Raw genomic sequence first — 17,019 nt, 5'->3', positions numbered from 1 at the left:
CACACATGCAATCTCTTCTTCTTTGTGCAGAATCAATCGGCGGCATCGAACGATCCTCATGCTTCAGCGAATCCTTCACCAAATCAGTGATGATACTTATGGTTGTTAATGATACTTCTATTTGCAATTGTGGTTGACGATGATGGAGCACTTGGATTGCTTGTGAATTTATTTGTGATATATTGTGAGACATGTGACGTTTGTGATATATATATGACGTTTGTGATATATATGTGGTGTTGGTGATATATGTGTTGTTGATGATATATATGTGATGTTGGTGATGTTTGTTATATATATCTTCTGTTTGTTTGGATGGGATGTAAAAAACAAATAAAAAAGGTTGTTTTCAGTCACTTTGCCGAGTGCAATGGCCATGACACTCGGCAAAGTGACCATCTGGGAACTACTTGGGAACATGCTTTGCCGAGTGCAATGGCCATTGCACTCGGCAAACATCACAGATTTACCGAGTGCCACGGTCCAAGCACTCGGCAAAGGTCGCCACTTTGCCGAGTGTCGCCGACAAGACACTCGGCAAAGTGGCCACCTTTGTCGAGTGTCTAAGTCAATGGCGCTCGGCAAATCGGGTACCTTTGCCGAGTGCTTGACCTTGGCACTCGGCAAAGCCGTCGTCACGGCCACTTTTCTTTGCCGAGTGTCGGATTGGCACTCGACAAAGCCTTTGCCGAGTGCCCAATATAATGCACTCGACAAAGATGTCTTTGCCGATAAATTATTTACCGAGCGTCCTTTGCCGAGTGTATATCGGCCTTTGCCGAGTGCCTCAGCAAAGAATCCGCCTCCGGCAGTGTAGTTAATAAGAAGAAGGATACACGTATAATTAATCCAGTTAGCTAGCTCTCGTTCATCTTCCTTAGTGACTAAGGTTTAGAGAGAGGCTAGCTAGCTTCTCGATCCATCACTTGATTGGGGTGAGGTAGCTACTAGTAGTTCCTGTTAGTTTGCTGCTGTGCCTTGCATTGGGGATACATGCATGCAACCAACCATATCCACCCATGGCAAGGCAAATGGCATGCACGTCCCTCTCAATCATCACCACACCTTGCATTGCTGCTCTCCCGGCCCTAGACTACTAGACACAACATGTTTCCAAAGCTGTGTGCTTTACTTGCTTTGTTCTACCTACTACTAACTTTAACCTTCTTTTCCCAAATGCAAGGTTTATTTATTTATTTCAGATGTATAACTCCTCATCAGCTAAGCTTCTACTGCTAGATTTTGTTGGATTCAAAGTGAATGATTAATTTGGGGATAACCTCCGTGGAAAAAGCGATTTGTTTGGTATATGTTCTCTCTTTAGACCTCTAACAAAACAAAACCTCCACTTGAATTACGTCTGGCCCTTTGATGACCAGACGTTCGACTCAACCCAATCAAATATTAAGCATGTGGTCGAAACCAGTTTGTTTCATGTCTTGAGAATGATAGATTAGTTTTTTTTTTCGTCTTCAAACATTAACTCTTTATTTGACTACACCAAAAAATCCGTTTTTATTTTTGACAAAATCTTGACTTTCTTCCCCTTGGTTTAGAGAACCTATCACTCTTGCAAACTAAGTTCATAGTTTTGATGGGGGGGGGGGGGGGGGGGGTATATATCTGTATGCCGCAAAGTTGGTGCCACGCGACAACCCACCTGTTGACGCAAATAAAGCTTTTTTCAGTCAAAAAATGAATTTTTTTTTTAAAGGAGAAGCAACAAAGGTGCCACGTCAGTAAGCACTAGGGAGGGAGCGGGGCCCACCCAGAGGCAGCACAGACGACCCCCCGGTCTCACCGCCGCGGCTATAAATACGGGCCTTCGTTCACTTGTTCCCTCCCTTTTCCCTCTCTCACCACTCGCCCCTCTGAGACGCTGCTAATTACTATTCTGCCCCTGCCCAAGTGCAGCTTCCAGCTCGCTGGGAGCCTAGGAGGGTAGGACTAGGAGCACTAGTGCACTACTGCCACTCTAGTCCTGTACGTGTCTCTGCAGCCATGGCCCACCAGCAGCTCCCCATGCTGTCGGAGTGGGACCCCGCCCTGGACCTCGAGGTCGAGGCGTTCCTCTCCGACATCGGCTTCGGCTTCCTCGGACCTGACCCCACACCCACGTCGCCCACGACTCCGACGCCGCCACTGCCCCTGGACGTGACGACGACGGCCACTGCTACGACTACCTCAGCCGCCACCGTAGCCACGCCGCCGGAGGATGACACGTCGGCGTCGGCGCCATCGCTGTCCGCAGGAGTCGCCGACGACGCCGAGCTGGCGGAGCGTCGGCTCCGGCGCCGGATCTCGAACCGCGAGTCGGCGCGGCGGTCCCGCGCCCGCAAGCAGCAGCACCTGGAGGAGCTCCGGGGCCGCGCCGCCCGCCTCCGCGCCGGCAACCGCGACCTCGCCGCGCGGCTCCGCGGCGTGCAGGCCCGCGCCGCGCTGGTCCGCCTCACCAACGCCCGCCTGCGCGCCGAGGCCGGCGCCCTCACCCGCCGCCTCGCCGCCGCCAGCCGCGCCCTCGCGCTGCGCCAGATCTATGCCGCGTCCGCGTCCGCGTCTGGTAGTGCCGGCGGCCCCGGCGCCGGCAGCGGTACCAGCGGCTTCTTCGAGCTGCAGGCGCTCGCCTCGCTGATCGCGTAGCCGGCCGGGCATCGAACGTCTGAGGAAGAGGAAGCATGCACGCTTGCTTGCACGTGCGGATCGTCTTTTTACTGGGTCACCTCGAACGAACGAACTGATGAAACAAAGAGAATGAAAGGGCTCTTAAAACGTAACCATGGATGACGATTTGAAGAGCCAGCAGGATATATATTCTTGTAGATATAGACCACCGTACTAGCATAAGCAAAGCAATTCTTGATGCAAAAATGATGAACTGCACCATGCATGATTTTATATATATGCACAAGGAGTTGAATTTGAACGTACGTTCGTCCGATCCGGCCGGTTCTAACAAGAATGCATCCATGCATGCTTATTGCTTACAAACAAATCTGCACGCAAACATGACTTGTTTTCTCCGGCGAAAGAAATTTACTTACTTGCCCCGCGTGCACCGCGCCGTGTCCCGATTCCTCTTCATCGATCTCGGTAAATTAATTTCCGGGTTACCTCTGTCAAAGTAAGAAACCACGTACGTAAATCTGTGGTTATTACTAGTACTAGCTAGACTACTGGTCTGCTTGGAAAGTTTTCCGCTGCCAAACTCTCCCTCCATCTGTTCTGTGGGCCGGCCGGGCAAGACCGGGGTAGTTTGGTACTTGTCACACTCAGAGGAGAATTTCGGGCACCACTGATCTGACGTGATTAGTTGGCGGCTGTCCAATCACCGAGTTGCATAGGAGTATATTCCCTTCCAGCAGGCATCTTCCCGCCCTCGTCGTCGTCTTCTCTTCTCACGCTGCTGATCGAGCTAGATGTTTCTTATAGCTCAAAACAAAATTCCTTAGCATTCGATATCAGTATATACACATCGTGTCGTTCTCAAGCTAGGTTGAACGAACGACGAAGAACACAGGCACCAGACGTCTGTGGTGGCTTTATGTTTTTCGCCCTGTTCTGTTAGTGGTATTTCGGCTGATTCAATAATGTTCTTTGAGGGAGAATAAGTCGGAATAAGCATAAGCCGGCTGAAAAGTAGATGAGCAGACCATGGTGATTATAATCCGTGACGTATCACTGTCAGCGAATCGAAGACGAAGCTGCTATGGCTGGCTACAGTGGCTGCAGGTGGCTCGTCGCCGTCGCCACGTTCAAAGCAAAGCATCACACGCAGCGTTGTGGTTTACGTCTCCTAAGCTAGTAGCTAACTGTGGTTCGCCTTCGCTAATGGCGTACCGGTACTGTGTTCTCGACGACGACACCACCCACCTTTTCCAAGCTTTTCTAATTATTTTTTATCTTTGCAAAAAATTAAAAAAAAAGAGCTACGGTATTGGTCGGTCCTCCAGGACCTCCACTCCACCGATATACGTATCTAGCTGTGATTCCTTAAACCGTACCGCCGTGTGAGAACGACATGCAGTACGTAGTAGCGAGTCTGACACGGGTGGCCCACACGCAACAGCATGCAATAATGTTCAATCTATTGGGATTTGGGATGGGAGTGTTTGCCTATAGTGTCCATAATCTACCTTTGTGCATATGTCACCATGTCGCATTGTGAGACTATACTATACGTCGTCGTCTGCACAAACTCATCGATCGATCACTAGGGTAGGGTGGTGTTTAATTCCAGGGTTAAAGTTTAGGGGTGTCACATTGGGTATCACATGGGGTGTCAGCTGGGAGTGTTCGGATAGTAATAATAAAACAGATTACACAAGTCCTCAGTAATCCGCGAGACGAATTTATTAAGCCTAATTAACCCGTCATTAGCACATGTTTACTGTAGCACCACATTGTCAAACCATGGACTAATTAGGCTTAAAACATTTGTCTCGCAAAGTAGTCGCAATCTGTGCAATTAGTTATTTTTTAATCTATATTTAATACTCTATGCATGTGTTCAAACATACGATGTGACATGGACTAAAGTTTAGCGGGAGGAACTAAAGAAGGCCTAGATATTGAGACCTCATCTAACTGGAATATTTATATATTATATATATATAAGCAGTGAGAACTAGTAAAAGTAGTTTGAGGTGCATCTTCATTCAGATGCCATTCATGCATTCTTTGTTGCTTCCTTCTTGTAATCTACCGCCTGTCTTCATCTCAAGCAAAGTTGCCTCTCCATTATTGTTATCATTTAGTCTCCATCAGTTGCATATGTACACACTCTGATGACGCAGAGGGTGTCGTATGAAGCAGAGCAACTACCTGCTAAGTGGAGCTAACACTACGTACTAGTACTAATCTTGTATACCAATGCAATATGGCTGGTTGTTCTTGTTGCATTATTACACATCTTTGTAAAAGTTGAAACTAATCTCCTGTGTATACGTAAAGTTTAATAGCAGGGAGGTTTGAAATTATTAAGCCCTGCTGAATTTCTCTATAATTTTGTATGGTGACAAGTTAGTTGTCCTTGAAGTAAAAAAAAAACCAAAACAAGAAAACTTGAATCGCTGAGCTCCCGTGAATAAGGGCAGCCAAAAAAAAATGTTCAAGCTGGAGCAAATGGTTTGCAAGCAAGCACCAATTCAGCACGTCCCGTCACTCATGTCCTCTCACATCTATCAGGTATCAGCTCTGGTCTCTCAGGCAGGCATCATGCATGGCAAGGCCAACAAAAGCAGGAAACATCACTTGTGCAGGCCTATAGATCATCGTGGGTCTTCCTGGTCTGGTGAAAATGGTTAAGGGCTCTTAATAATTCCTGATGAATACTAGTTCTTAGGAATTAGCAAGGGAAGAGGAGGTCAGGAGGGCTTTAAAAGTACTGGGCCTCAAGCCCATATGAGATAGCGAAGCCTAGGGATGCATCATTTTTTCCAGGCCCAGCTCGTGCCTTCGTCAGGAGCACTCACAGGCCTCAAAGGCCCATGGCCACACCAAACAACATCACAAAAGTGCAATTATGATGGTCCAGTTACTATACTCTAGCTGTTTAACGTTCCCTTAATCATCGGTGCCCCCCAAAATTACACCAGTAAATCACGACTGGATTACCAGACAGCAGCACTCTGGGTTGGGTTTGCACCGCCCTGAAAAAGCAGAGTAGAAGAAGGGAGCAAAAAGAGGACGCGGCGGGTTTTTCTCTCGGATTCATATGAAAAAATTGCATTGCATTGTGGTAAAGTTGGATTTAGGAAATAAGAGAGCTATAGGGCATCGTATCGCCATTGCAAGAATGGCGTATGTTATGAATGGAGCAGCTGCTTCATTTCTTGCTTGCTAGTATTCTTAATCCTTTCGGTGGAGATGGAGAGAGAGCAGAGTAGACATAAACTAGCTGTGCAGGGCAGTGCTGTTTTTGTTCGTCTCGTCTCCTCTTCCTCGCCGACTAAACTGATCACCGACGATGGTATTAGCCGCTAGCCTGCAACGAACGAACTACTGCATCAAGCATGCATGGGCGTGGCAATTGGCCAATGGCCGGCCTGTCTGCCTGAGTGCCTGACGGTGTCGTGTCGTCTGGTCTGCGATCTGATCTGAGCTGGGAAAGGAAAGCAAAGGAAAAGCTGCATGCCCGGGACCGTGCCAGCTCTCTGCTCTGCATTTCTTTCTGCAACAACAACGAAAGGGGGGAGTGGACGGAGCCCATCTGTCTCTGGGAGTTGCAGGCTGCCTTTTGCTTCCTTGCACCTTGCTGTTGCAGCTGCACAGCTCGATGAGCAGTACTGCTACAGAGACAATTCATCAGACAGAACGAGGTGGTCAGGCCAGTCCAGCCAGTGGATACTGGATTATTGCTGTGCTTGGATAACATGAAACTTAAGTAAATGGGTGTTTAAATGTATCTCAATCTATGTGTAAATGGGTGTAGAAATTAAACTAGGTTTCGCTCCAACCAACTTCAACGTACGTGGATTGAGGTGGACGTACCGGTGCATCTAAACAGGGCCTTAGATGGAATATTTTGTTAGACAAAAGTTGAAGTGGCTAAACTAACTTTAGTCCGTTGCAGTTTGAATACATGGACTAAAACTAAGCAATGGACAAAGACGTATGTATACATTTTTATTAGTCTAAATAAATAATTAATGACTAGTTGGGTTGAAAACTAAAAACTAGTGCACTTTTGGTCCACCTATTTGGATGGATACATAGGCCCAAAGTCTAGGTGACTAGAGTTTAGTATCATGCACCTGACCGCCATAGATGGAGCCGCCAATTTGCCATTGACATTGTATATTGTCGTCCTTGTGTCGCCTGAACACTGACTGCTCAATTCAATTAGAGATTGGGCATTGTTGCTTATTCTCATTTTTCCACTCTTCAGTCTTCACACCCACAGAGAGAGAGAGAGAGATGTTGTGAGGATGGATATGGTGGCACCCGTACAAGTTCTTCTCATGGTCCATCAGCTCATCTGGGACCTGGTGGAAGGCCCTCCCTTTTGCTTTGCCTTTATGTGTTGTTGTCTGTATGTAGACTAGAAGGAGAAGACATGTCTACCTTTTTATAAGCATCCGCTGATCATCCGCTGTCGTGGCGACACTCGAGAGATCGCCATCCACAGCGTGCCAAGCCCATGCACTTATTTTGTTTCATGGCGACTGGCCACTAGAGACGAGAATGGGAGGGATGCCTGCCCTCGTTCACTAGCTGGTAGCTGCCACCTGCCACGCAATTGCACTCGCTCGCAATCCCATTGCCTCCAATCCAACCATCCCAATGGCCACCAGCTGCGGCACTGCCAGGCGTCTCTCGGACCTGCTCCAGGAGCAGCAGGAGCCCTTCCTCCTCCACCACCTCCTCCTCCAAGACCACGACGACAGCGCCACGCCGGCCCGCCCGCCCGCCGCCGCGAGGAGGAGCCTGCTGTGCGGGAGCACGGCCACCGTCACCAATCTGGCTCTGCGCTGGGCGGACGACCTCCTCGCCGGCTGCTTCCTGTGCGCCGCCACGCGCCAGAGGTTCCGCCGCCTGCCGCGCGCCGACAGAGTCGGAGATGTCGTCGCTCCCGCCGACTGCCACGACGGCGCCGGAGACTGCGGGAGGCAGCTCAGCCCCGTGTCCGTCCTGGACCTGCACTCCGACGACGATTCATCGCCCGTGCCCAGCCACCGTAAGCACTCCTAAGTCCTGATTCGTCTCTGAATGCAATGCTGCATTTTCTTGCCGCCATCTCCGGTCTGCTCCTCCTGCGTTACAGCCAGACACTCACTCTGTTTCTTCCTCGATGACAATGCAGGGGATGAGCACAGCGACGTCGATGGCAATCGCAAGCCGTCGACCTCAGGGACAGGGACCTCGCCGTCGCCGCCATCCATCCACGACCTCGACCTCCCTGGCAAGACTCCCGCAATGGAGGTGGAGAGGTTTCAGAGGAAGAGCGTCGCGTCTGTCTGGGACTGCGAGTGGGAGAGCGTGGCAGCGGACATCTCCCGCATCCCGAGCCTGGTGGAGCTCGACTTGTCCGTGTCGCCGCTGGACGACTGGCGCCGCCTCGTCGTCGGCGGCGGGGAAGAGGAGGCCCGGCAGGTGGCGCAGAGCATCGAAGCTATGATCTTCGAGGAGGTCAGGTGGGAGGCCGTCCGTGACATGCTCTGCTCGCCACAACACTGACAGTTCATATGGTTGCTATCTTTCAGAGTTTGCGGTTAGTGTTTTTTTTAAAACGAAAAAAAAAAGAAATTTGCAACTAGTCATCGTGCACTGACAGTTGGGGGCCCACCTGCCTTTGGGACATGGAGTGAAAATTGGTCAAGCGAAATCATTGGAAGTTTGGACTGCCACTTTTGCTCCACCTGTATATTTATTGTGCTAAAGTAGTATAGCAAGTGTTGGTACAGAAAGTGAAAGAACGGGAACTCTTTTTTCTTTCTGTCCTGTAGTGTTTCTTTTCCAAAAACTAAAACAAAAAAAAGAATAGTGAGTTGTAGCATTACTAGAATGCATGCTCTAGTACTGAATCCTTGGAGTTTTTCCACACTTTGCTGCTGCTGTTACTTGAGTTCAGTCTGAACTCTGAACTTTGGCATGGTGAATGACTCTACTATGTTAAACAAATGGTGAATGTACTCCACCGACTGGTAGCAGCACAAGGCAGATCACAGGTCGAGTTATGTTTTGGGCATTACATCTGGATGATCCTATCAAGCTATCACCAATTCACCATACTATTATGCTTTGGCAGCCCTGCTGCTCCCTCCTCAGTTCAGAGTCTCAACTTTCCTCCTCTTCATGCTTTGTATGGAATCTCAGGAGAGGAAAGGACTAGTACTTCTACTAGAGTATTGTCTGGTGATGCGCTGCCAGACTTGAAAACGATGAAACTGTCTGATAATGCACTGACAGGCTCTCTTTTTTTACCCTGGCACCAGGCTATGGCAAAATCAACAGTTGACTTGATCGCCGCAGCACAACTAGCAGCGCATCACGAACTGGTGATCTTTGCAGTATCTGCATCAGCACGTCAGTTCACGACTGTCTTTTTGTTTTTGTTTACCATCCTACTGTACTCCGTATCTCTGATCTCTGCATGCTTGAAAATGGAGAGGAAGTGGTCCACTCCACTGGATCCATTCGAAGCAGCAGCTGGAGCAGATGAACAAAAGCCAGTGTTGTGCCAATCAGAGCATGCCATGGAAGAAGCAGTTGGGTTCAGATAAAGGCGATATGCTGACATATTAACATTTAGCGCCCAATGAGACTTACGTACCTTTTCTGTCAGCAGAAAAAAAGTGTAATAAGGAAATGAGCCCGTGGAGATAACTGTCTGACAGTGGTGAATGGTAGCTGCATCCCAGAGACGCAGTGACTCAAGCTTGAGCTGAAACTTGTGGTAACAATAATGAAGCAATCCATGAACCATGGGCCGCTCTCCATAGCAATCAAGTATTGGGCCACTCTCAGTACCATCAGGTATTGGGCCACTCTTCCACGGAATTTGGAGCAAAGCAGGGCCCATGGAAATGGATCACAAGGAACGTGGCGCGGCATGGCAAGTGCGCAGTCGTTGTCCACGACTGTAGTAGGATGCCAGATCTAACCGATCGACCTACTCTAGCGATGTCCTCTTCTTCCCAATTCAACAAGGTTTCCAAAACTGGTACAACTAATCCTAAACCTGAAACCTCAATCTTGTCAAGGAAACTGAATCTCAAATCTCTCTACTACCTTAAACCATGACTTCTCATCAGATTTCTCAAATCCCTCACACTCTTCTCACTGACTGACGTGTGCAGTTCGTTTGGAGTACGGGGCATCGGTTCAGTTGGAGTGGCTTGCAATCCAAAAATCTGTGCCTGCCTTATCTGTCATTCTCTCACTCAACTCTCTTCAGGCCATTGGACTGATGGTCAGAGAACAGGAATGTTAAACTGTCACACCGTGCAACGTGCATGCATATTTTGTCCTGGACTCATCATGCATGCCTCTTGTCAATGTCAGTTCCATTTCGATCCCAAGAGCGAGCCATGGCTGCTTGCAACTTCAGGTAGCCACACCACACACCAAGATCACCTGGTGGCTCAGTGACAGTAAGCATGCATGACACCAAAGTTAATTATCTGAACTCTGGCACCTAACTGAAGAAGCTACAGGTCAGAAGCCAAATTGCACAAGCTGAGTCTGATAGTTCCCTGCAACAAACAGGGTACGCTGTCACTGAACTCAACTATCAGTTCAGAGTTGTGAAGCATTCCGCAACACCTGAAACTACACGCTGGCATGGCATCACATCTGCCTGACCATTTCACCGTCTTCTACCAGGCATCAGCATTGCAGGGTTGCCGGATAAAGAAATAATTTGGAGGACGAATATGCATGTATTCGGGAAAATGATCAGAACAGAACAACACATTGATCAACGGTTAAAGTCTCGGTCAATGTCCGTCTTTATCAAGTTGGCATTCAGTCAGAGGACACACGGATGCGTTCGCTGTCAGAAGGTAACCCATCTATCTATTATTACAAAAAAAAGGAGATTTTTTTTTTCACATAACAGACATTGATGCGACTCACATACAGCCTGTTCGGCTGGAGAGAAACGATCGTATACGATCGTAAATTTCCAGCCGGAACAGTATTTTTCTCTCACACAAATCAGCCAGCAGTACTTCTTCACGAAACAGCAACGATATGAATCAGCCAACCGAATAGGCCGATAATCCTGCCGCTGCCTAATCAAATTAAAAGGAAGATGAGATTGCAAATATGTATCTTTTCCATTCATTCACAAGTGATTCTTAATTCCATCACCACGCACTCATAAACCTCGCTAATTCAAGCTTGACACTGAAAGAAAAAAAAAAGAACTAGAACTGAACATGAGACTGACTAGAAGAAGAAGCAGAGAAGAAGACGAACTGGCCGCGGCCGGTGGGCGGTGGATCAGGCATCTCTAGGATCCAACTCCGGCCGTTTGGCCACCTTCACCATGCTCCGCTCGACGACGCCGGCGGAGCTCTTGCAGGAGAGCCCGAGGCGCGCCCACGTGAACCGGCTCCGGCCCTGCTTGCCCTCCCCCGGCGTGCCACCGGCGTCCCTGCTGCCGCCTCTGCTGCTCTTGGTGCACGCCAGGTACGCGGCCAGGAACGGGTCGTCCTCCGGCCGCACGGCGCGGCCGCCGGCCCTCGACGACAGGCTTCTCGTCGCGGCCCGGCCTGGCGGCGGCGGCACCGAGAGCCGGCGCGCCGGCGGTGCCGCTGCCGCCTTCTTCGTCGGGCTCCCGGGCGGCATGACGATGGTGTCCCCGCGGGCTTCCGCGGCGGCCGGCTTGGTGGTGACTGCGACTGGCTCCCACGAGAAGACCACGGCGGCCGGCGGCTTCAGCACGGCCGCTAATTCCTCCTGCTGCCCCATAGTTGCTCCGCCTCGTTGGCACGCAAAGACTGTGACGCAGTAATCCACCGACCTGCCGTCCTGTTTGTATATATGGATGGATTGTTGTCTGTGTGTTTCTTGGTGTGAGACTGAGAAGACGAAGATGGAGGAGAGGAAAAGACGGTGGTTGGCGCTCGGAGAGGAGGTTATCAGCAGCAGAGCCCTGGCATTTAGAGCTACTAGTGATGGTGGTGGTGGTGGTGGTCATGCAAAGCAAGCGTCGAATGGATGCCTTCCCTTCCCTTCTCTCTTCTCTCTGCACGACAAACGTGTGACGAAATGGTGGTGTTTATGCTCGAGCGGTTACGGGTTAGGAGTGTTATGAACGACGTATAGGAATATGAAGTAAAGAATCAAACCACAGAGGAGACACACGATTTAACGTGGAAAACCCCTCCGATGTGAAGGGGAAAAACCACGGGCACCAGCCAGCAACAATCTCACTATCTCAAGAGTTTTTGGGTTACACGCCTATGGCGGCTTACAAGAGAATCAAGTCTCCACGAAACCCTAGCAAGGGTATATATACCATACCGTACCGCGGGGGGCTCCGCCCCCCGCACCCCCCGAACACAGGGGCGAGACCCGATGGGCCGGCTTCAGACTCCGCTACGCTCCGGCCCAAGCCTCCGGCGACGGGCCTCCGCTTCGCTCCGTCAGAAGCCTGGCCTATATCCTGGAGTGAATTTGGAACAACTCCAACAAACTCCACCTTGAGACAAATTCATCTTGTATCATAAATCAACCCTTCATCCTGAACATAACAAAGATAGAAAACCACTGGTGCCAACAATAGTCTCTTGGACTATCCAATTAAACCAACTAAGCTTGAGCACAGCTCAAACTTAGCAACAGGAACAGGCTTTGTCATCATATCAGCAGGATTATCATGAGTACTAATTTTGCATACCTTCAGCTTACCTTCTTCAATCACATCACGCACAAAATGATACTTGATATCTATGTGCTTAGTTCTCTCATGGAACATCTGATCTTTAGTGAGGTAAATTGCACTTTGACTGTCACAGTGCAAACTTATGCAAGATTCAACTCCACAAAGCTCAGCCCAAGCCTCCGGCGACGGGCCTCCGCTTCGCTCCGTCAGAAGCCTGGCCTATATCCTGGAGTGAATTTGGAACAACTCCAACAAGGAGTCAATTAGCTCTCCTCTAATATAGTCGTCTCTAGGACTTGTTGCATGGAAAGCTAGTGGTCATCTGCAGGGTTCGAGATTTTGGCGAAATTCAGTAATCCTGGTGATGTCCAAAAGAAAAATCCAATTTTTTTTAATGGCGCTAATACATGTGCTTTATTGTTAATGTACTCCCTCTGTTCCCGAAAAATTGATGTTCTAGGGTTTCTTAGTCAGATTAGTGGAGGAGAGAAATAACTCATATCTTGTTACAGGAGATTTCGAATCACAGAACAAGTTTTTTGGGACAGAGGGAGTCTAGCGCTAGACTCATATTTTCTATTGTGTTTATATTGCACATTTTTCTACTCAATAGATTTGTAGTCATAAATCATGATAATATTTTAGTTTAGAACTAAATAATTTAGAAAACCATACTTCATGTTTAAAATTCTCAAAAAAAAAATTGGCACAATTCCGGTCAAATTTTGATAATTTTGGGGCCGTTCAAAAAATTATAATACCGAAATTGAAAACCTTGTCATCTCTCTCATGGACATGCATGGGTTCTACTGCCTCTTCTTCCCTAGGATAACATAGGGATTAGGCTTATGCTATGGAAATACACACACATGATGTAATAGTATATGAGGATCTAGTATATAGAGAAGTATATATATACATAAAAGAGTACAAGAGGGCAAGGAATAATGGTTGGGATTAACTTTAAGGAATTGCATGTTTGTTAGGGTGGATAGGCTTTCTTTCAACGGTGATGGCTTGACCATTCTCTCTCAACCTTTTCTTATTCTCCATTTCTGCGTATCTTCTTGATAAATTATATATTTTTGGCTCAGGGATTGCAACAAACATATGCAAATTGTGGAGAAGAGTATACTGGCGGCAGGACTTGATTAGCATATCTGAAAATAAAATAAATTGTAATATAACAGTAGAATAAACATGTCTGATCATCATCCACACATCAGTCTTAGGAGAATAAAACTAGTTCCCAAAATGTTTACAATGTCGTATTCAATATTGTGTTTTATATATAGGGACAAATGGAAGGTTGTTTGTATACATGGAAGCGCCCTCGTGGCTACCGCGAAGTAACAAGGCAAGAGTCAAAGCACAAACCGTGACTTTCTACACACATGAGAAATGGACAAATACAGATTTGAGAGCGAAATGTGGAGTAAGATACACAGAGAGAATGTTGAAAAACACGTAATTCTCTTGCCGCACATGCATGACAAACCTAGGAAACAGATCGTCTAGAACACCAACTAGTTACCCACCAGTTACTACTGTCTTGTGGATTTCAGAATCCAGGATTGTTCAATTCGTGGTACATTTATAAACTACTACTATCTGAACGAGAAAACGTACTGAAGATATGCATGTGTTGACATGCTATCTGGGTTGGATTTACATTTTCTTTAGATAGCATGGTAGTTTTTTAGATGCTGTTGATGAAATGGAATAATTGATCATTCTACATACACAGGAATACCACTGTACTGAAAGACAGTTTTTTTTCCCTTCTATTTTTTCACTACCAAAATGGTGAGGTTCTTTTAGTGTTTTAAGTAGTAATAAAAACACTACACCAATAATCCTAGCACATGGAAATCCTCTCTAGGAGGCATTTGGTAAGGAAAAGCTCATACTAAATATTAAATGCTAAACGCCAGGAGAACCTGCAAATTCTGGTTATGTTTACATTGTTCAGGTTTTGTTTATAGGAACAGACACAAATAATCATTCATGCAGTAGCCCCAGGCCGAGACAGTAGCTATCAATGCAAGGAGTTAGGAAATCCATCTCAGGTACTGTGATAGGACATTAAGAAATGCCAAACCAGCTACGTTGACCGCTAGCTGCTAGTGGCATCGACAAGGATTATATCACCAAATGGACAGACAGATACAAAACTGCCATACCTGCCGCTTACAAATTGAATACTTGTAGTACCTGCAATTCTTCACCAATTATATGTGTGTGTGTGTCTATATATATATATATATATATATATATATATATATATAGAGCATATTAAGCATGCATGTGGTGTAAGAAATAGCATTGTCGTGGACGAATTCAACTCAGCCGCCATAAATTTGAACGGTATAGGCCTGCCTCAATAATATGACCGTGATGTACCGGAATGCCTCCTGATCGATTCCATTTTGTTAGTCATATAAACTAGTCGTACATGGCTACCTGTTCCGGTGACGTGATAAAATGACCTACTGACTACTGTATATTGTGAATTGTAGTCTCTAATGAGATGAGCCATGCATGTATCGTACAATAATAATACATGTCACATGTGTGGTATTTGAGGGAGTTTGGAACGTTGACTCGACTTGTTCACCCAATTATATATAAGTGATCAGTGGCGGATTTGCTATGATTAGATGTAATTTGCTATGATTATAAAACTCACATGATATGAATATCTTTGATGTTTGGGGAATCAATCCATGATGTATTGATGTCGAGCGGTCTCCCTGATACATAAACTAATGATAAATAATTAATCAGACAAGTTTTTAGAAAAGTAAGAAGATTTCAAAACCGTGACCTGTGAGATTTGCAAGCATATGTTTGCCGGATTGATAGCAGCGGAAATGTTTCAGCTCCTTGCCCTATAGTCAACTCAGTACCGTCTCCTACCCAAATCCCGATCCATACCTAATTAACAACAATTAACCTCTGTATTCTAAAGCTTGGTACCTTGGTAGCTTGGACAGGATCGCGACGTGCTCGTAAAGTCTTGCGAGCAAGGCAGGCGAAGTGGCACGACCGCGCGGGTGTGCAACGGTGCATGGCTTGGGATCATGAATCATATCTACGGAGGTAGGTGACGCGTCAGGATTTTTTTACATTATGGCCCCGTTCGGATGGTATGGTTCTAGAGGAATTTAGATGGTTTGGAGGAATTTGTGAGAGGAAAACACTGTTCCGGATGAAAAAAGAAGTGGATCAAGCCAGATTTAAGGACACGCGAACGGGGCCATATAAGGAGCGTCGGGATTCTTTTACATTATACTTATCTATCATGATGGGTTGGACGGCAGGGTATGCCAGTAGATCCGTCACTGTAAGCAACTTCCATAGTAAATTTTGGTTTGCAGCCACAGGTAGGTAATTTATCAAAATGACTGGAATTAACGATGCAAACTTGTGCTCTCCTTTTCATCATCTGCGATATGCGACGAGGAGACCTAGCTGCAGAGATGACTTAAAAATTCAGTAATTTGAATTTGATATATATACCAGAATATGTGTGTTGTGTTTCTGAAAAGAAAAAGATAGCATTCTGAAGCAGCAGTGGAGCAGGCACATGAAGAAACAGTGCCGGTCCAAAAGAGCAGGCCTATTTCTGTTGTGCCACTGATTTGTTTTAAGGAAAGGAAAGGAAAGGAAAGGGAATTGTTTTGTAGCTAGCTACCGGCTGCTGATTGCTGAACCATCCGACCGAGCAACAATGGCAGCATGAGAACACTTCTCTGCATGCATGTGAGCATAGCCATTTTTTGGATGGACTCAGGCATTCAAAGCGTCCTGATTAGATCACACCAGCTCAACACTATCATTGCATAATCACTTGGCCGTACCTCGGAATTTGTGGCCCCTGCTCACCAGGTGAAGCTGAAGCACATAATGGGGCCCTAAAATTTGAAAATGCAGCAAAGCCAAAGCATACTTTCACATAAATTAATGACAAAAACAGTACTGACGGTTCTCGTTCAACATGCGCAGACGTACGTCTCCTACACCCCAGGCCTCCACCTGGGCCGTATGACATAAACAGAATAAACAAAAATTAGTAATTTAGAATAAACAGAAGCCAAAATTTACTATATTATTAGTATGACATAAACAGAATAATCAAAATTTACTATATATATTATTCTGTTTATGCCATTAACTATTTAGCAAAGCCCAAGTCTTCTAAATTAGTATGACATAAACAGAAGAAACAAAATTTACTATATATACAAAATATACATTCCAGAATAAACTTTGGCTTTGCTACATAATTAATGACATAAAAAGAATAATGAAATTTACCTCACATCTAATTTCTAGAAGACATGCTGACGAATTGCAGATCCAATGAAATAAACAAATAAACCATTCCTGGTCATGATTATTACTCGTTAATTCGTTATATATATATATACACTTCAAAAATTGGTACTACGTGAATCTTGCCGATCTGGGCCTTCGGTCCAATTGCAAGTGTCGATTGGGCTTTTAGTTTTTCACATGGGCTAGAAGATATGGCGGCCTTAGATTTTTTTTTTGTGATAAATATCGACCTTAGAACATGGCGCAGACGTACGTCTCCAGCACGCCGGGCCTCCACGCCTCCCTGGTTGTTGGGCTGGGCCCATATCTCTTGCTCCGAGCTGCCCCCACGGGTTGGTAACACTCAA

At 46.7% G+C, this 17,019-nt stretch overlaps 3 protein-coding genes across 3 annotated transcripts; 2 read left to right on the top strand and 1 right to left on the bottom strand.

Moving 5' to 3' along the window:
- The first annotated feature begins 1,736 nt into the window (after positions 1-1,736).
- On the top strand, positions 1,737-2,914 carry LOC136509488 (ocs element-binding factor 1-like). The gene has a single exon (XM_066504268.1). It carries the CDS (start codon positions 2,002-2,004, stop codon positions 2,638-2,640), a length of 639 nt encoding a protein of 212 aa, XP_066360365.1. The 5' UTR covers positions 1,737-2,001; the 3' UTR covers positions 2,641-2,914.
- Positions 2,915-7,281: 4,367 nt separating this feature from the next.
- On the top strand, positions 7,282-8,249 carry LOC136507828 (uncharacterized). The gene is made up of 2 exons (XM_066502430.1): positions 7,282-7,675; positions 7,802-8,249. Exons 1-2 carry the CDS (start codon positions 7,282-7,284, stop codon positions 8,173-8,175), a joined length of 768 nt encoding a protein of 255 aa, XP_066358527.1. The 3' UTR covers positions 8,176-8,249.
- A 2,515-nt stretch (positions 8,250-10,764) lies between these two features.
- LOC136509565 (uncharacterized) lies at positions 10,765-11,624 on the bottom strand. The gene has a single exon (XM_066504328.1). The coding sequence runs from the start codon at positions 11,413-11,415 to the stop codon at positions 10,945-10,947; it is 471 nt and encodes a 156-aa protein (XP_066360425.1). The 5' UTR covers positions 11,416-11,624; the 3' UTR covers positions 10,765-10,944.
- Positions 11,625-17,019: the final 5,395 nt, after the last annotated feature.

The sequence above is a fragment of the Miscanthus floridulus genome, chromosome 15 (assembly GCF_019320115.1).
Source record: "Miscanthus floridulus cultivar M001 chromosome 15, ASM1932011v1, whole genome shotgun sequence".
Classification (NCBI taxonomy): domain Eukaryota; kingdom Viridiplantae; phylum Streptophyta; class Magnoliopsida; order Poales; family Poaceae; genus Miscanthus; species Miscanthus floridulus.
This window is presented reverse-complemented; position numbering and strand designations above follow the sequence as displayed.